At 58.0% G+C, this 17,599-nt stretch overlaps 8 protein-coding genes across 8 annotated transcripts; 2 read left to right on the plus strand and 6 right to left on the minus strand.

Moving 5' to 3' along the window:
* Window positions 1-6: 6 nt before the first annotated feature.
* Window positions 7-1,411, minus strand: F5144DRAFT_558350 (histone acetyltransferase subunit NuA4-domain-containing protein). The gene is made up of 3 exons (XM_066788079.1): window positions 1,122-1,411; window positions 772-963; window positions 7-668 (listed from the first exon to the last, which is right to left on the minus strand). The coding sequence occupies exons 1-3, from the start codon at window positions 1,287-1,289 to the stop codon at window positions 369-371; spliced, it is 660 nt and encodes a 219-aa protein (XP_066649374.1). The 5' UTR covers window positions 1,290-1,411; the 3' UTR covers window positions 7-368.
* Window positions 1,412-1,541: 130 nt separating this feature from the next.
* F5144DRAFT_558353 (uncharacterized protein) lies at window positions 1,542-3,962 on the minus strand. Its single transcript, XM_066788080.1, has 5 exons — window positions 3,682-3,962; window positions 3,526-3,616; window positions 3,277-3,441; window positions 2,098-3,219; window positions 1,542-2,019 (listed from the first exon to the last, which is right to left on the minus strand). Exons 1-5 carry the CDS (start codon window positions 3,783-3,785, stop codon window positions 1,912-1,914), a joined length of 1,590 nt encoding a protein of 529 aa, XP_066649375.1. The 5' UTR covers window positions 3,786-3,962; the 3' UTR covers window positions 1,542-1,911.
* A 702-nt stretch (window positions 3,963-4,664) lies between these two features.
* F5144DRAFT_598492 (uncharacterized protein) lies at window positions 4,665-5,423 on the minus strand (the record flags this gene model as incomplete). Its single annotated transcript, XM_066790948.1, has 2 exons — window positions 4,665-5,300; window positions 5,364-5,423. The coding sequence occupies 2 exons, from the start codon at window positions 5,421-5,423 to the stop codon at window positions 4,665-4,667; spliced, it is 696 nt and encodes a 231-aa protein (XP_066649376.1).
* A 1,616-nt stretch (window positions 5,424-7,039) lies between these two features.
* F5144DRAFT_479603 (uncharacterized protein) lies at window positions 7,040-7,888 on the plus strand (the record flags this gene model as incomplete). The annotated part of the gene is made up of 3 exons (XM_066785176.1): window positions 7,040-7,092; window positions 7,198-7,409; window positions 7,461-7,888. 3 exons carry the CDS (start codon window positions 7,040-7,042, stop codon window positions 7,886-7,888), a joined length of 693 nt encoding a protein of 230 aa, XP_066649377.1.
* Window positions 7,889-8,075: 187 nt separating this feature from the next.
* Window positions 8,076-9,492, minus strand: F5144DRAFT_558364 (3-hydroxyanthranilate 3,4-dioxygenase). The gene is made up of 4 exons (XM_066788081.1): window positions 9,369-9,492; window positions 9,132-9,227; window positions 8,300-9,055; window positions 8,076-8,230 (listed from the first exon to the last, which is right to left on the minus strand). Exons 2-3 carry the CDS (start codon window positions 9,160-9,162, stop codon window positions 8,526-8,528), a joined length of 561 nt encoding a protein of 186 aa, XP_066649378.1. The 5' UTR covers window positions 9,163-9,227; window positions 9,369-9,492; the 3' UTR covers window positions 8,076-8,230; window positions 8,300-8,525.
* Window positions 9,493-9,892: 400 nt separating this feature from the next.
* F5144DRAFT_598495 (Ctr copper transporter family-domain-containing protein) lies at window positions 9,893-10,571 on the plus strand (the record flags this gene model as incomplete). The annotated part of the gene is made up of 3 exons (XM_066790949.1): window positions 9,893-9,982; window positions 10,036-10,219; window positions 10,480-10,571. 3 exons carry the CDS (start codon window positions 9,893-9,895, stop codon window positions 10,569-10,571), a joined length of 366 nt encoding a protein of 121 aa, XP_066649379.1.
* Window positions 10,572-10,921: 350 nt separating this feature from the next.
* On the minus strand, window positions 10,922-15,445 carry F5144DRAFT_589395 (uncharacterized protein; the record flags this gene model as incomplete). The annotated part of the gene is made up of 7 exons (XM_066790033.1): window positions 10,922-11,404; window positions 11,630-11,827; window positions 12,336-12,418; window positions 12,452-12,618; window positions 12,733-12,794; window positions 13,346-14,137; window positions 14,216-15,445. 7 exons carry the CDS (start codon window positions 15,443-15,445, stop codon window positions 10,922-10,924), a joined length of 3,015 nt encoding a protein of 1,004 aa, XP_066649380.1.
* A 452-nt stretch (window positions 15,446-15,897) lies between these two features.
* F5144DRAFT_558378 (EXS family-domain-containing protein) lies at window positions 15,898-17,559 on the minus strand. Its single transcript, XM_066788082.1, has 2 exons — window positions 17,264-17,559; window positions 15,898-17,189 (listed from the first exon to the last, which is right to left on the minus strand). The coding sequence occupies exons 1-2, from the start codon at window positions 17,352-17,354 to the stop codon at window positions 16,057-16,059; spliced, it is 1,224 nt and encodes a 407-aa protein (XP_066649381.1). The 5' UTR covers window positions 17,355-17,559; the 3' UTR covers window positions 15,898-16,056.
* Window positions 17,560-17,599: the final 40 nt, after the last annotated feature.

The following is a 17,599-nucleotide window of genomic DNA, read 5'->3' on the forward strand; positions in this document are numbered from 1 at the left end:
ACACGGCAGGATAGAATCGGCTGTAGGTGGGCGGACTAGTGTAGACTACATCGATTCCGTGCTCTCTCTCAACTTTACGCCATTGCTGGCCCTGACATACTTGTAAGTGCATAGGTAGGTAAGTAGTTACAGACAGCATTCACGCCTTCTATAGCCCAGTCTGTCTCTCGCTCTCATCTTTAGCTTCCCAAACGCCAGAACCCAATATGCACAATAAAAAAACAAAACAAAGGGGTATGTCCCAACCTCCGTCTGTAACCATTTCCCCCAAAACGCCAACCCCCCCCAAAAACACACCGCTCTCTTCCACCAAACTATACCCATCTCACGCCCACATCAAGGGAACAAGAAACCACAAAAAAGACACCTCATTTCCTCGCCCCAAAACTAGTCCGCACCTTCTTTGTCTCGCGCCCGTCCGTCTCACTATCCTCCACCCCACCAGCACTCCCACCAGCACCAGCACCACCCACCGCAGCAGCCGCCACCGCCGCCGCAGATGCATTCTTTTTACTCTTCTTGGACGACGGATTCGCTCTCCCTCCCCCTCCTCCTCCACCACCGCCACCGACGGCACTGGTAGGCGTAGGTGCGCCCGACAGGCCGTTGCCGCCGAAACTGCTGGAGAGGGGCGTGTGTGCGGGTGTGGACGCGGCGGTTTGGGCATCCTGTTTTTTTTGCGGGCGCGCGCGGCGGGAGTGGTTAGTTAGGTAAGGTAAAGAGTATTATTTTGTGGGTGGGTGGGTGAGGTGGTAAAAAAAAGAAGCCTACCGCCGAGGCGTTGTACGAGACGGAGCTGCGCGAGAAGACGCGGTTGTGGTCGGGCGCGCCGGTCTTGCGGCGCTGGGCGGCCGCCGCCGTGGCGCCCTTGACGTAGTTGTCGAAGCCGATGATGATGTTGCCGCTGGGGGTGCCGTCGAGGTACGTCGTCTCTTTGTCGACGATGAGGTCCTCGACCGTGCTCTGTTGGTGGGGGGCGGTGGTGGTGCCCGCTTGGTTAGCGCCCGCTTCTTTCTCGCCGGTTGTTTTTCTTCTTCCACGTCTGCTGCTGCTGCTCCCTCGTCCCCGCTGCTTTGCTCTGCGTCTGAGGAGGGGGAGGGAGGCGGGGATTCGTAACACACCAGCTTCTTTTCTAGTGTTCGCTTCCGCGAAATCAGCTCCTTTAATTGCTGCCGCTGTTTCTCGTAGAAGGGGATCCCCGCTGCCGATGATGATGAAGCTGCATCGCCGCCGGTGCCATTAGCTCCCGTCGACTTGCTGTTGCTCCCGGGGGGTGCGTTTTCGGCCATGGTGGAATATATATGTTGTTTCTTTCCTCAATTTGCCTGACAGGCCCTCGTGGTGGCCGTGAGGTTGGAATTGCAGTAGTTTCGTAGCTTGGGCGACGCGACGGAACAGGCGAACCTCGAATTGTCCGACAAGGTTCCTGGCCTGCTGCGCACTGGCCAATGGGCGTTTAAAAAGGCCCATTTCCGCACTGTGCGACTACTACTGCAACGAAAACGTATGAAAGAGCATAGATTCAACTGTCCGAGTACCAGGGCACATAATGGCCTGTCAAAGGATAACAAGGCCTCCGTTACAGTTACAGCAGAGCTGCTGCAAACTCATAGGCTGGCACGGTATAATCGCATAGAACAATGCCTAAAACGATACAAAGCAGAGAGAAATTCACAATTCAGTCAAGGCAAGATAATTGCGTTTCTAACAGACCTGAGAGACTTCAGAGACAATTTTTGGTGGGTAGGTAACGGTTGGGGGAGTTCAGGGGTTTGGTCTCACAGATCCCAATCCTCAACCACCTAAGCAAGCCCATGCGACATGCCACAGAGCCATGACCCATGATCCTTCCAACTAGATACGGTGGCCCTTCTTTTTGTTTTCGAAATATATGTATGTAGTGGCAGAGCTTCAAGCAGCGTTAGCCTCAACGTGATCGTCTCCGCTCTTCGAGGATCTCATCTTCTTGATTTTCTCCTTAAGCTCTCTTTCGCGGAGTTCGCTGGCTGCTTTTGTGTCCTGCCGAAAAGCGTCAATTCAGTTCTACACTCCACCCCACCCACCACCCATCTTTCGGTGATTTCCCAACATACATACCTGTATCGCACTCGACGCCGCCGGGCCGTCACGGGGAGATCGCGGTCTGTTCTCAGCGCCTGAACCATCAGCCGATCTGTTCCGTGTAGAGGAGTATGAAGACGCAGAAGAGGCTCTCCGGGCCTTGTGTCCACCCCTCCCCGGGCTGTCGTCGTTGCCTTCTCCTCCTTCTCCTCCTCCGCCGGCAGCAGCACGCCGACGGGGGCTGCTCCCTCCTCGCTCGCGAGACCGACGGTCGGGCGAGCGACGCCGGCTATCGTACGAACTGGCGCGACTGGCGTCACCGCGGCTCCCGCTCCCGCTCCAGGACCGGGCTCTGCTCCGACGCGTGTCGGCGCCGCCGCGGGACCCGCTCCGGCTGTCGCGTCTCGCCCGCCTGGGGGGAGTGCGGCTGGGGGACCGCGAGTACCGAGAGGTGGATGTCGACGCCGACCGGCTGTAGCGCCGCACTGGGGTTCGGGACGGGCTCCGGCTCATGCTCCGGCTGGGGCTCCGACCGCGGCTGCGGCTCCTCGACCGGGAGTAGCGACGACGTTTGGGCGACGGCGAGTCACGGTCTGACGACACGGAGCGGGTCCGGCCGCGCGGAGAGCGGCGCCGCTTGGGTGCGTCGCGCCGAGAGACTGGGGTGCGAGACCGAGACCGTGCGCGTCGTCGCCGCGGCGGCGGGCTGGGTGACCGGGTGATGGACCGTCTGCCTCCTTCCACGCTGGGGCTGCGCGAGAGCGACCGGGACGAGGTCGACCGAGCCGACACCGACCGGGTGCGGGAGCGGGACCGAGACCGGCGACGCCTGTCATCGCGCCACCCACCGCCCCGCCTGGGTGGGCTTCCACGTCTGGGTGGGCTTCCCCGGGGAACGTAGATATCGCGTTGCCATCCCCCACCGCCGCCGCGGGGCCCTCCACGTCCTCCTCCACCACGCTCACCACGCTCGCGGAAACGAGGCGGCGAGCGGGACCGCCCGCGTCCGAATCCGCCACGATCCCTATCATCTCGAAATCCACGCCATGTGTCGCCCCGGCCGGGTCCTCCCCCGCCTCGGCCACCTCTACCACGGTCGCGGCGCTCGAATTCGTCTCGTCGCTGGCGGGCCTCTTCGGCAGCCTTGTCCGCCTCGATCTACTCCCGTGTTAGCCCGCGCGTCGTAGTGAGAATAGCCGATTGGCTGCTGCCCACCTTCTCCTGCATCAGCTCTAGCTTCTTCGCCTCGAGCAACTCCTTGGGTACGCCCTGGGGGCTGGCCTGCCCGCTCAGCAAGAGCTTCCAGAGCTCCTTGCAAAACGCCGGCGTGTCCTTGTCGAGGAAGCCGGTCAGTTGGATCTGCATTGCTTTGATGTCGGGCTGCGGCGGTATCACAGTCGAGGTCAGCAAGGGATCGGGACCGGTGGGCGGGGTGGGTGATGAATGTGCGGGCCAGATACTCACATGGCGAACGCCCTCGACCAGGTCAAAGACGAGCTCAATGACGACGTCGTCTTCATTCCCCAAGATTTCTGTGACTCGGTTGGCGATCCATCTGATTGATACGCTGTTAACAACCAAAGTCCGGTCGTGTGGTCGGCATCGGCCGGCAATGCTTACTTCTTCATGACCTGGACGTTGACCTTTTGCATGTCCACCTTCTGGTTGAACTCGGGCGGGAATTTGGTGCTCTTGAGGAGCTTCGCGTCCACGCCGGTCGCCATTGCTGCTGGTTATGCTTTCGCCTCCCCCTTTCCCTTATAGCAGTCGGTAGCTATGTGTATTTTTAGTAATGCGCCGCAAAGATATCGGTGTTGGTCGCTCGATTTTATCTCGTCGCCCACCTGTTGTGGGGAGAATGTTGCTGGAACTGAGGATATTTCGTACCTGATTGAACTTCGTCGCCGAGACTCTCGCTGCAGCGACGCGTGCTGCCGGTGAACCTGGACAGGTCTTGGCAGTCTTGGCAGGCGGGACTGCTGTACCCCACTTTACCGAGCGGTGACAGGGTGCAGCCGCGTGGGGTTAGAAATAGCGGGGATCTGGACTGGTGGGTGGTCGCGTGCATGATCCAGAAGCGCTCCAGTGGCCGGATGTGGACAGATGTGTAAAAGGTGTGTGACACTCTGTAAATACAGTAGGTGGTGATCATGAGGCTCTCCAAAGCCTCGACCCGGAGGATAGTGAGGCATTTTCGTCCCGCCCGAGAATAAGCTGCAAAGCGCATTTGCCGCGACAAGTGTTTCTGATTCCGAGGAAGTGATGTTCTAATTATTATTAAAGGATTGTTATTATCGAACTGCTGGTCTGGGCCCTGCAGACGAAGTAAACTCACTCGGCGCAGCAATGTAAATGGACCGACGGGGTGGTCTATCCTAAAGTACTCGTACATTTTCCTATCCTTCCATTACCGATCCAGTGTCCCTGCAAACAGAGTGTACAACCATAACGCCGTGGTACTCCGCGAATGATATCCGACGCCATGCAAATAGTCGCCGAGCCGTAAAATAACCCAATAACCCGACATGACTCGCGGACGTGTTTGTGTGTGTGTGTAACGAATAGCCATCCCCCATCTCCCCATATCGTCATCATAAGCTTGGTTAGGGGCTCTTGGGATAACTGAACTTCGCCCTCCCCGAGTCGCCATCCCTCTTCTCGCCCTGCACCTGCTTCGCGTGTAGGGCGGTGATTTTCTCTCTCAATTTGCTGAGACTCCGATTATTGTCCTGGTCCTTCAGCTTGGCGCGAATCTCATAGAGTGCCATGAGGGAGTTGGCTCGGTCAACATCGTCGTCGGTCTGTTGTGTTTGCGTTTCATTTAGTACATGACCATGGCTAGGGTTCGTGGAGAGGAGCGGAATCGAGAGCGGGTAGGTGACGGGGATGCTAGTGTTGCCTGGGTAGGTGGTTATGGTGGTGGTGGTGAAGAGTGGTCTCCTGCTAACCTCTGTGTCTCGCTGCGGCGTCCCGGGGATCGAGCCGTAGGTTGAGTTTGTGCGTGTGTTGGGTGGCGTAAGAATGCGCCGACCGAGCTTGTCGAATTTGGCGGGTGAAGCTGTCCTCGACATGAAGGAGGAACCTGGCGAAGCTGCTGAACCGCCGGATCCAGTGCGCTTGTGTTGTCGCAGGGTGGGTCGGACGGGCGCTTGCTCCGATTGCCTGGCCGAGTCGGCAGGCGATGACGTCGGGAGGGTCTTATTGGCGTTGACCAAGGCGACAGCGGCCTGCGATTCCTGCTATGACAAAAATATTAGGGGAGTTCGCGCACGGAGTCGGAATGCAGCATGGGCATCGCATACCGCGGCGTTCAGATCGCTGAGGTCAGCCAGCATCTGGGCAAGCTGGATACTTTCCATCATTTTTATGGATGCTTCGTCCTAAGTTGGGATGGGCCGTCTCGTGTTTTCGCGATCATTCAAAGTAGCTGGGGTGACAGAGTAGTCGAGGCAATAATAACGCGTTGAGGTTGCCACTAGCGACGGTGTGGGTGTTGTTAAGGTCTAGAAGAATGGCTACGGCGTTGGTGGTTGGTTGCGTGGCCTATTGGAATTCGGTGTGAGATGGACGGTTTCACAGAGAAGGATTTTCTGGGCGAGGCGAAGAGCAGCTGCAGATTTATGCTTAGCCTGGAGCTAGCTAATCAGCACCCCAATGGGCGGGAAAGAGCATACCGACATACCCCCGCGGTACCTCAGTGCACGGGATGGTGTGCATCGACTTGTTGGAAAAGAGCAGCTGGAGCCACACCATGACGGCAGGGCTGAACTTAATTGCCTATGACAGGCGGTCATCGCAAATCATGAGCTTTGTTCAGCGGGGGTCTGTCGGAGCCGACAGGGGACCGTGGTTCGTGGTCTGGGCTTGTGCATCCTGCCCTCGTGGACGCCCCATCCAGTGGCCAAAAAAGGCAGTATTCATAAATTACCAGAAAAGGCGAGTGGCTCCAAAACTTGCATCAAGCAGGAGACATCGCGCAAGAACTCAAAAACGCCTTGAGTAAATTGAGCGATGGGGGGAAATATGCCGAGAAAAGCAGGAAAAAGGAGATTAGTGCATGGAAAAGAGACGGGGCAAGCAGGTTCTCAATCAGCAGCCAAATGGGTTTTATTCCATGGACATTTGGAGTTCGACTTTTTCTGTTCATGGACTGTCCATGGGGTGGCCCCCGCATTCTCTTCCACCTCTCCAGACGTGGAGAAGGCCCCTCCGATGCCCCTCGGCGACCTTCTGGGCCCGCAGCATCTCAGCCATCCCGCTCATCCCGTTCGCCTGGAACGGGTCGGCGACGGCGGACTCCTAGGGCGAGAGCCATAACCACACGGCACCGTTTGCTTCCCGCGCCCTGATCGATTGGCCGCTGTGCCGCTTACGTATGGTCTCCGATTTCAAATCGATGGAAGGCGAACAATTACGAAGTATTTGGTCTGGGTTCTCGATGGTTCAAGCCCTGATGAATAACCATCGCCGCCATGACGAATGGTTAAACCGATCACAACCGATCCTCGTTCCGCTCCGGATGAGCAGGTTTATTTAACCAACCAGCACGAGCTTACACAGTATTAGCCTATTTAATACAAGGAAGAGCAGCAGATCTTCCAAACAGCAATAGTGCCGACAGTTCCCCGCATAACCGTTAGTTTCAAAGCTCGTATGCATCTAGCGATAGTGTAGTCAGTTATGCGATAACCTGGCTCGTTGCTCTCTTGGGGTATGTGGTTCGTACCCCCTGGCTGTTTTGGTGGGTCAAGATCGGCTACCCAAAAGTGTTGCCGTGCGTGGTCGGCCGAGCCGAATAATTACCATGTAGAGACGGCCGAAGTCGCATTCTCTTCCCAATCGGATTGTACGTTGCACCTGTCACCAAAGCAGAAGTGTGTACCGGAACCGTTGTATAATATAAGCGGCACCCGTCAGCGCGGGGAATTGTTTCACGATGGGACTACTACTCAGGAGAGGAATCAGAGGAATGGCGACCATGACTTCGATCAAGAAGACTGGAAAAGTGGTCTGCATTGGCCGCAACTATGCGTGCGTCGTCCCTTTTGCTCTGACTGTATTGGTCGTGACTCGGACCTCATTCCCCCGAATGCAGCATGGGGTGTGTATTGTGGCTTGTGGCTGACATGCATCCAGGGACCACATCACGGAGCTCAACAGCGCCCGCCCGAAGCAGCCCTTCTTCTTCCAGAAGCCGACTTCGACCATCCTTCTTCCCGGAGAAGGCCCGGTGATCCGCCCTCGGGGTGTCAACCTGCACTATGAGGTCGAGCTCGCCCTTATCCTGGGCAAGCGGGTGAGGGATCTCAGCGCGCAGGACGAGCAGGGGGCGCTGGACGCCATTGAGAGTGAGTCAATTCCTCCCGGGCCGTGATTCCCAGTATTAAAACCGAGACCAGGCTACGCCCTCAGCATCGACATGACGGCACGCAACGTCCAGAACGAGGCCAAGAAGAAGGGCCTGCCGTGGGACATCAGCAAGGGCTTTGACACGTTCCTGCCCGTGAGCAACATCATCAGCAAGGCGTCCATCCCGAACCCGCACAAGATCGACCTGTACCTCAGCGTCAACGACAAGGTGGTGCAGAACGACTCGACCGAGCTGATGCTCTTCCGGATCCCCAGGATCCTGAGCGACATCTCCAAGGTCATGACCCTCGAGCCGGGCGACATCATCCTGACGGGCACCCCCAAGGGCGTTGGCCCCGTCGTGCCGGGGGATGTCATGCGGGCAGGTATTAGGGTCGACGGCAAGGAGTTGGAGGAGGCCAAGATCGAGGTCGCCGTGGAGGAGTCGACCAGCTCGTATGAGTATGCCGAGACGTGATGTACATTCCTTGGTGAGATAGACATAGATGTGTGGTCAGGAGGTCATCCCGATGAGTGGCCGCCTGAACGCCCACTTTCATCCGAACATTTCCAACCTTGCTACGTACCTTCCCGGCCGCCCGTGATCAGCCTAGGGTATATATACTAGTTCCGCATCCCACACTGTCACCGATCCTCCCAATTGAAGCCAACACCGGTTGGCTCAACGGTATTGGGAGGAACCTGGTTGGAACGCCAACCGAAAGAGGCCGTGGGTTCGACTCCCCCCTCGCGAAGAAAAAATCTGAAAGGGTTTTTCGTAGCCTGCAACCCTCATCCGACCGGTGGATGGTGTTGGCAGGTGAGCTTTTTGGCTTTTTGGCTTCCTACCGTTTCTACCACCTTTGACTCTAATATTCTAGAGGTGCAGCCGATTCACAATAAGCATAGTTCAGGAGGAGTGCATTGCCCGTCTCCCCAATGCTGACTTGCTTCTCTAGTAACTTAAGCAATTGCAAAATCGCGGAATCTCAACCTAAATAGCAAACTGATGTGATTGATCGCCAGCCCTACTCTAGTAAACAAACACAAATACACCCACCCACCTACCTACATCATCACACCACACCACCTCACCGCCCAACCCCCAACCACGCTCACTCCAAATTCGGATCCCTAATCGACCCCGGCTTCGGACACCACTCCGCCACCTCCCCACACTGCTTACACCTCCGCCCCTCCTCATCCGCCTTGAACGCCTCCACGGCCTCCTTAATCTGCGTGCCCAAATCCGTACAATGAAACGCCGCCTCCTTCACCACCGCACCACACCCCTCCCGCTGACAGTACCAACGCATACGATCCAGAGAGCCCGCGGGGCGCTTCTGCTCGAGCACGATGCCGACCGTGTCGGCGAAGCGCACCGGGTTGTGCGGCGTGTTGGCCGGCAGCAGGAACATGTCCCCTTCGCGGATGACGATGTCGCGGAAGGTGTTGTTGCCGTCGGTGGGGTCGACGATTTTGAGCGTCATGGCGCCCCGGTGCTGGTAGAACCATTCCGGGGTGGTGTTGATGTGGTAGTCGGTGCGGGCGTTGGGGCCGCCGACGATCATGACGGTGAAGTCGCCGTTGTAGACGCAGTAGTTGTTGATGGGTGGTTTGAGGAGGTGCGAGTTCTCCTCTAGCCTAGGGGGGGGCAGTTAGCAATGGTGAATCAGAGGGTTATGTGTGTGTTGGTTGGTTCATAGGGTGTCAAGCGTACCACTTTGGTAGGTTTACTGGTGGCCCGATCATCGTGAAGGTTCTCAGACTCAGAAACCGGGAAAATATCGATGGAGCTGTTTAAGGGCGAGTTTACTTTTGATGTAAGTAGTTGCTTGAGTGTTTAAAGGTACTTTGAGTAAGCGTCTTGCCCCGCGTAAGTTAACTCTTGGTGGGCCGGGTATCGTCGGTGCTAGATCGAGCAGCTCCCTGCTTACAGGTACCGTATGCACATACCTGAGACAGATGAGTTCGAGGTTGCAAACAGGTTAAGGTTACTTTACGGGGTTTCCTTGATCTTTAGCCGTGAAATGGTCAAACCGTGCCCCCGAGGACATCCATCATCAAACGATGTCTAGTCTCACCTGTTTCATGCCCCGCCAACAAACCCCGCCCTCGCCGAGCCGGCAAGCCCAGGAACAGTGACGCCGCGAGCGCCGCTCCCAAATTTAGTCCAGCGCAGTGGATCCCATCAGCGGGCCGTCTCACTGAGTGGGCAAGTGAGTGAGTGGCGTTCAGGGATCTGAACACGCGAGCTCAATTGAGACAAACACCACCCATACAACCACTCAACCAGATGGTGAACACATGAGGACAGCTTGCCGTGATTTTATGATTTTGTAGCCATTCGCATTGGAATTGTCAACTGCAGCGTTGTTCTCTTCAATTATTCGCTTAGTGCAGTGCCGCGACCGCGACTCTTTTCCTCCATCACCCACCAAACATCAATAAACTCATTCATCTCCCCAATTATCTATCCACCATGGACCACTCCTCTCACGACCATCACCACATGATGGACCACTCATCCCACGGCGGCCACGGTGACAGCGGGCCCATGTGCAACATGAATGTCAGCCTCCCAACCACCAGCCCCTTCACCCTCCCAAACTCACACCCGCGCAGATGCTCTTCACATGGGACACGACCGACCTGTGCGTCGTCTTCCGCCAGTGGCGCATCACGTCCACCTTAAGCCTCGTCGTCTCGCTGGTCGCCGTCGTCGCCATCTGCGCCGGCTATGAGGCCCTACGCGAGGGAGTCCGCCGGTACGAGGCCGCGCTGTCTCGGAGGGTCGACACCGCGCCGCGTAAGTGTTTCTCTTTCTTTCTCCCACTGAAGGAGCACCCACACACACACACACACACCCTACACCCACACCCACATAATGTACCAGCGAGTTCCTCCGCTAAGAATTATCCCTCCCAAATTGAGTCCCCCTATCCCAGTCCCAGTCCCGACCCCTCCCCCGATCCCCGTCGCCGTCACCATCGCCGCCCCTCTCCCCCACGCGATATTCCGATGATTCAGCTACTGAGACAGCGCCTTTTCTTCTGCCCCCGACTACAGGCCAGAACCGGGAAAAAATCACGCGGCAGGCTCACGTCACCAAGGCGGTGCTGTACGGCATCCAGAACTTTTACGCCTTCATGATCATGTAAGTGGCCCCCCCTTTTTTAATTCAATACAACAGCATAGGAGACAAGGATTGACCGGGTGGCGCAGGCTCATCTTCATGACCTACAACGGCTGGGTGATGATCGCGGTGTCGGTGGGCGCCGGACTGGGCTACCTCCTGTTTGGCGGGCAGACCCCCCTCACCAAGGAGACGGCCTGCCATTGAAGAGTGTCAGTCAGCATATCACTTTGTGTCTGCGAAAAGTTGGAGGGAGGCACCGGCAGCCCCGCAAAGGGATTCCCATTTCCACCTAGTCTACACACACGTCATGTATATTTACCACGCACGTATATTCTCTTCTACTTCCCAAACCAAACCGACCGACCGACCCATCTACATTTTACTCGGCTCCCCCTTTCCCTCCCCCTTCTCCCTCTCCTTTTCCTCCTCCCTCTTCTTCGCCTCCTTCTCCGCCTCCCTCGCCCTCTTCCAGTCCTCCGCCGACACCACACTCCCCGCCCTCTTCTTCTCCCCCATGCGGCCCATGCGCGCCAGCGTCTCAATGATGCCCTCGTCCCCAAAATGCCGGTTATGCTCAAACTCCGGCTTCTCGTCATACGCCACCGTCGCCGCATCCACCAGCATGCGCGCCGTCATGCCCCACACCTTGTACCGCTCCAGCTCCCCGCCTTTCTTCTTCTTCTTCTCCTTCCCATCCCCGCCCCCATCACCACTGTGATGTTCCTCCCCCTCCCCCTCGGATAGCGCGGCTAGCCCGCCCTCGCGCACGCGCGGCTTGACCACGGTCTGGTCGGTGACGGGCACGTAGAAGAAGTGCATGCGCCACTGCGAGTCGTGCCACGTCGTCCAGCTGCCCTCGTACCAGTTCCCCGGTGGTGGCGGCGGCGGCGGACGTGTTTCGGGTGTTTCGGGTGCTGTGGCTGTTGCTGCGGCTGTTGTTGTTGATGTTGTTGATGGTGGTGTTGCTGGGGTTGGTACGGGGACCTCCTCGTCGGTCTCGCGCAGGAAGTTGTGGAAGGGGGCGGAGAAGACCGCTGCGACTTCCTTGGCGTCGAGGCGTGGGATGAGGGATTCCTCGACTGTGGGGGATGGGCGAGCGGGGGTTGATGTGGCTGATGTGGTGGTGGTGGTGGTGGTGGTGGTGTCGCCTGTGTGGAGCAGGGCGACGCAGGGGCGGACGACCAGCTCCGTACGCGCTAGGTTCATGGGCAGGTAGCAGAGGTGTTCGATGCGGAAGGGCGCGGGGAGCTTGTTGTCGTCGAGCGGGAGGCCGATTTCCTCCCAGGCTTCGCGGCGGGCGATTTGGTCTAAGTTGGGGTTAGGGGGGGTAGGTTAGATAGGGGTGAGGGGAGAAGGCATACAGGGTGATTCGTCCAGAGTGTCGGCTTTGCCTCCTGGGAGGGCGGCATGTCCTGAGCTGGGGTTAGTCAAGGGGTAGGGGATGATAGCAGCAGGGGAGGCTCGCACCCGAGAAACTGCGCAGGCTGGCGGCGCGCATGGTGATAACGACGCGCAGGTCGCCTCGTCGGTCGGCGTACAGGAGCATCAACACGGCTGCACGGCGGCTGACCGGGAGACGATCCCAAAGTGGAAACGGCGGTGGCTTGTAGGCCCTCAGCCGGGTAATGGCGGCCTTGGAACGTATGAGCTGGGATGATACATAACTAACACGGGAGGAGAGGCGGTACTGACCGCCGAGGCTGCATTCAGCGGTGCCATGGTCGATGCATCCCAATAATTGGATCCCTTGTGCTGTTCCTCCTCTTCCTCCTCTTCGGACAAGAACTCGGCAGCTTCTCCGTCTAAATCGGGCGGCAGCGGAAGAGCGGTGTCGGAAGCCGGAGGGTCCTGGATACTCTGGATGACCGTCTGGACTTCTTCTTGGTGTTCTGGCGAACCAACTTGCACTTGCACTGGCAGTTGCTCCTCGGTGGGGAGAGGTGTGCTCATCGTCTTGAGCGCATGCGCTGCTGGGGTTTGGTTCACGGGTCGGGGGTTTAGTGCAGTTACCCGTTCGGAAACCCAACAAAGGCCGGTTGTGGAAGGAAGTCACAGGGCTGCCGGGAGTACTTAGTTGGGGTACAGAATGCGGGGCACTCGCCGGAACCTCGGCCGGGCTGTGGGGTGCGTTGGGGTGGTCACAGCCCGAAGCCGGGAAGTAAGGTACTGCTGTACCTGGTAACACCAGAGCCGGTAATATCCGATGTTTGGGATACAGTACGGTATGGTATGTATAAGTCGGGGGCTAGAAACGATATGAGAGAATCGAATTTCCAAATCAAAAAGGAGAGAAACATTTAGTTATTATTGGTTTGTTTGGGGTTTGAAATGGCGAATACCCCTTTTAAACTGACATACCCCTTAACCAAACCACTTTACTACGAGACCTCGTTATACCGGGTGCATCCCAATCCCCGACCCCTGACCTCCCGTTTTGTAATCACGCCTCGTTTCCGCCGACGGTCGCGGTGACGGTCTTGGTGACGGCCTTGGTGATGGTCTGGGCGACGGCCTAGGTGACAGTCTCGGGGATGGCCCGACTGTTATCCCCCTTGGTTGAGGACTCCCCCTCGGGCTATTCTCCCTAGAAACCCGAGCCACCTGCGGACCAGGACTGCCCCGTGGACTGACTCCCTGCCTCGAAACCGACCTCACCCCAAGACTAACACTAGAACCAGCACCAGAACCAGCACCGGAACCAGCACCACTCCCACTCTTGGCCGCCCACCCGAAACTTTCCCTCCCCAAACTCCCATTCGAACCCGTCCCCAGCCCGCCGTATCCCAGCCTACCCACATCAGAAGCCCGATCAATCCTTCCCCTCCCACCCACACCCATTACCGCCGCCGAGGGCATAAAAGAAGCAGAAGGGACAGCCGGCGCCGACGCCAACCTTCCCTTAAACACCCCACCCCCCTCCCCACCACCATTCCCCAACCCATCACCACCACCACCACCCACCGCCACCCCCAAAAACGAAGCCCCCGTCCCAACCGCAGACCCAGACCCACCACCCAAAACCTGCCCCCCATCCCCCAACACCCTAATACTGCTCTTCAACCTTTGCCGCCGCCTCTCCTCAGCCCCATGCACACCCACCCCCGCCCCCGCCGTCTTGGCCAGGATGAAATCGGCGGCTGCGCCGACCAGGTTGTTCGTCCGTGCGGCGAGGGAGGTGAGCGAGGATTTTGGTTTGAGGGCACGGATGTTGTTTGAGGGTTGGGGGGTGAACGTGGGGTTTGAGTTTGTGTTTGGGTTTGGGCGCGAGTTGGGGTGGTAGATGTCCTGGGTGGTGTAGTGGTGGTAGGAGGTGTCCTGGGGGAAGGTGGGTTGTTGCGGGGTGTTGGCTGGCACGGGGGGTGGGGTGCTTGGTGCAGTGACCATGGAAGTGGCAGAGGTGCGGTGGAAGACTTTGGCCATGATGCCGCTGCTGCGATGGTGATGATGGCGATGACGCCGGTGGCGGTTGCCGTCGCTGATGTCGCTGGTGATGGAGGCTGGGATGGAGCCCCCCGTGTCGGAGGTGCCGATGGTGTTTGGTTTGCTGTCCGAGTCGGAGTCGGAGTCGAAGTCGAATTTGCTAGGGAGCTGGGGCCCTCGGGGTGGGGAGGGGGATGGGGAGGCCGAGTGTTGTGTGTGGAGGCGGCCAAAGGTGCTGGCGCTTACTGCGCGGGGGGGCTCTTGTTGGGTATTGGAGGGCCGCCACACGGGTTGGCTGCGTTCTGCGTTGCCCGAAAGGCGGGCGTCTGAGGAGGGGCCCGGCTGGTGAGGGTGATGCCGCTGATGTGGCAGAGGAGGAAGCGGTTTGGGGCTGGGACTGCCATGGCTACCGGCGCTGCCTGTGCCGCGGACTTGGAGAAACCGCTGAGCAGCAAGCTCTGCCCGTCTGCTTCTATTTTCTTCCTGCGGTGAGTCTGCACTTGCTTCCGCCACTTCCTTTATCGTTTCGTGGTAAAGATCCGGACTGAACTTGCCGCTGGGCGTGTTCCATCCGGGGCTCACCCGTTCACTCTCGATTCGGGGCGAAAGGGCGGGCCGTGGTGAATATCCACCGTACCTGGCGGATCCTAGCAGTTCCTTTTCCGGGCTGCGACTCGGCCTTGAAGGCCTTATCAGACGCAGCGGACTTGGAAGGCCAGTCGACCCCGTGCTACGCCGGTAGGGATTGCCGGAGCCAAAATAACCCCAGCTCGACCCTGAGAAGTAACCCTTCCCGTGCCCCTCCGCATCGCCGTCCAACTCGGAGACGGCCGTCTTCGGTTCCTCCGACCCATAGTCGCTGCCGTTGTTGCTCAAGGGAGACACCTCTTCGCCATGTGACTGTATCTTGTGCTCTTCCCGGATTCGCTTCTGCTGCTGGATAGCCTCCGAAAGGACCCCAATACCTGTGACCCTCTGGAGCTTCTTTGCAGAATCGTGCCCCGTCGGGGTTGTCTCCCGATAGGTCGGCGCATTAACGCCCGATAGCTTTTGTATTCTGGAGATTGACAGCTTGTGCTGTGGCCGTGGGGATCTGAGCGTCTCGGACTCAGCCCTTGGGACGCCGGCGGTGTTGACCTTCAGTCCCTCTTTCCTCTGGTATTTATCTGCGATTTTGTCTGGGTTGTGGGTAGTTTCAGCCTGTCCGTTATCCGCAGGGTCGCCACAAAACATGAGATAAATACTACCCTCGGCAGGACTGACCACGGGCGCAGGAGTGGCCAGAGCCTCGTCCACCTCCTTGCTGAAAGCAGACACCCCGGGGTCTCTCTGGAGCGGCACCGGCGGCAGTGCTCTCTTTCCATACCTCTCAACCTCTCTGCGCGGAGGGGGCGCGAGTGGATGGTGAGCGGGTGCATCTGACCCTGACCACCCCAGCGTCGAGCTGGAGACATCGGGGCTCCGTGGCAGAGGCATATTGGTAGGCACGTTGAAGGATATTGCAGTATGTGATCGTCGAGTCGGCTTGGATTTCCACCTAAAGGCCCCAATAGTTGTTACTGACTGGGAGCGACTCAAGTTGGTTGGTTTGGATGGAACCAACCAAGTTGGCATTGCTTTGGTTGGAAAATCGGAACAAAGACGAGCCCTCGGTATTCCGGACCGACTCTTGCTTTGTGTGTTGCTTCCCATCATCGCCGCCTGCCGTCACGAGACAACGTGGGCCTTTGTCCAAGCCCGCCGGGGACAAAACGTGGGCTTGAGCTTCGACAACGACCCATTGTCGTGGATGGCAAATGGCGAGGGGAACTTGGAGGATTAATTCGTGCTTGGACGTAGGAATATCTGTCAAGGCTCGTTGCGCCTGTTCTGGGCTTTCGACATAGAGTTGAACGTAACCCGGTGTATTCTTTAGGAAAAAGATATTAGTTTACAGCCATGATTGAGGAAATGAGATATCTGTGTTCATACCTCCGCCAGCAATATTCAAACGCCCGTCTAATGCCCACGTAAACCGTAATATACATACAGGCTTTCCAATAATGCCACACAACACCGCCGGATCACCCTAACGCCTGAGAACACCCCTAGTCCTCATCCTCGTACTTGTTACCCTGGTAATCCCCTAGCAAAACCATGTCGTTCATGCCCAAGCCCGTCGTTGAATTCCGGACCCATTCCGTCTCGACCCGGAAAAAGATCCACACCCAGCGTCTAAACACCTCGAGGGACTGAATGAGGAAAATAGAACTCTCAAAATCGCTGATGCGATCCATGCTCGAGTTCAGCTTGATCATCCAAGTGCACCGTAGCACCAGATCCAGCACAATTACAGCGTAGTAGACCCCCGGTTTGTGCACCAGCAGGGTCCGTCGCAGCCCAAACGGATGCTCGGGCAAGTTGCGGTCCTTCGAAAAAAGCGTCAAGTCCCAATCCTTGGCCACATCCCAGTAGAAACTGTAGAACGAGTTGAGCAGACAAGCGGCAACCCACGCCCTGTACAGCCCCGGCGAGCCGTCCTTCTGGCCCCGCAACATCGCCCCGAGCACAATCACGGGGAACGCCGTCGAGTACTTGGCCGCGTTGGCCAGGTGCTGGCCACCCCATCCGGCCGCCTCGCGGTACGGGGCCTTGCGCACGCGCACAAACTCGATCAGGCACTGGCGCAGCCGAATGGTGCTAGGCACGGCCATGATGAGCGGGACGAGCACGGCGCCACCACACCCGCGGTCCGGCCTAGCCGTGGCAGACCCGTCGCGGCCCCCGAAGAAGAACATGCACAGGCAGACGAACAGGTCGGCCAGGATCTTGGCGTAGCTCGTGAGCACGTCGGCCAGCAGGATGTCGCCGAACTTGCCGTCCTTGGCCTCGGCCAGCCCGCCGACACTAACCCGGCGTAGTGTCCACAGCAGGCGGCTGCGGCCCGTGTGGGAGACGGAGAGGCGGCGGAGCGGGATGGAGAAGAGCGCGGCCAGGACGAGCAGGTTGGTCATGGGCAGCCAGTCGTAGTCGATCACGCGGGTCGGGTCGCGGCGGGTGAAGAGCCAGAAGGTGAGGATGGAGGCGGTTGAGGTGAGAGTGAGGAACAAGGCGAGGCGGTAGGTCGAGTGGTGGTGGGTTAGCTGTGCGGAGCTCGAACGGCCGGGGTAGCGTATCAGGGCGGGCACATCGATGCGGCGGAGGTGGAGGAAGTGGAGGTTGAACCCCCATCCCCAGACGGCTGTAGTTTGAGTTTGTGTTAGAATGCTCTGGCTGGGTTTTCGATAATTCTGTGATTTCCAACTCGTAACGTACCCAAGATGACGATGAAGGCAATCCGGTAGGGAAGCGGAAAGGTCACGCTAAACGAATCGAGCTGGTGCTCGACAGCAGGATCACCGTCCATTGTGTCCGTGTGTTGGGGCCGCCAGCGTCATCGAAAGACGCTGTTGACGGTACGAGGGTGTTGAGGGACGAGGGTTGTTGGGCGCTGTCAAAAACGCAGTGTGAGACTGAAAATTGAGAGAATGGAAGTGCTCGAGGCCAGAATTGAATTACGTCTTCTGCCCCTGTATTTTCCCCCTTGTAAAATAAAAAAATGGAGAATTTCCATGCCTGGGGAAGTGACGACGTCAAGCGATGCTTGGCCCC

Source organism: Chaetomium tenue (genome assembly GCF_020726465.1).
Source record: "Chaetomium tenue strain MPI-SDFR-AT-0079 chromosome Unknown F5144scaffold_1, whole genome shotgun sequence".
In the NCBI taxonomy this organism is placed as follows: domain Eukaryota; kingdom Fungi; phylum Ascomycota; class Sordariomycetes; order Sordariales; family Chaetomiaceae; genus Chaetomium; species Chaetomium tenue.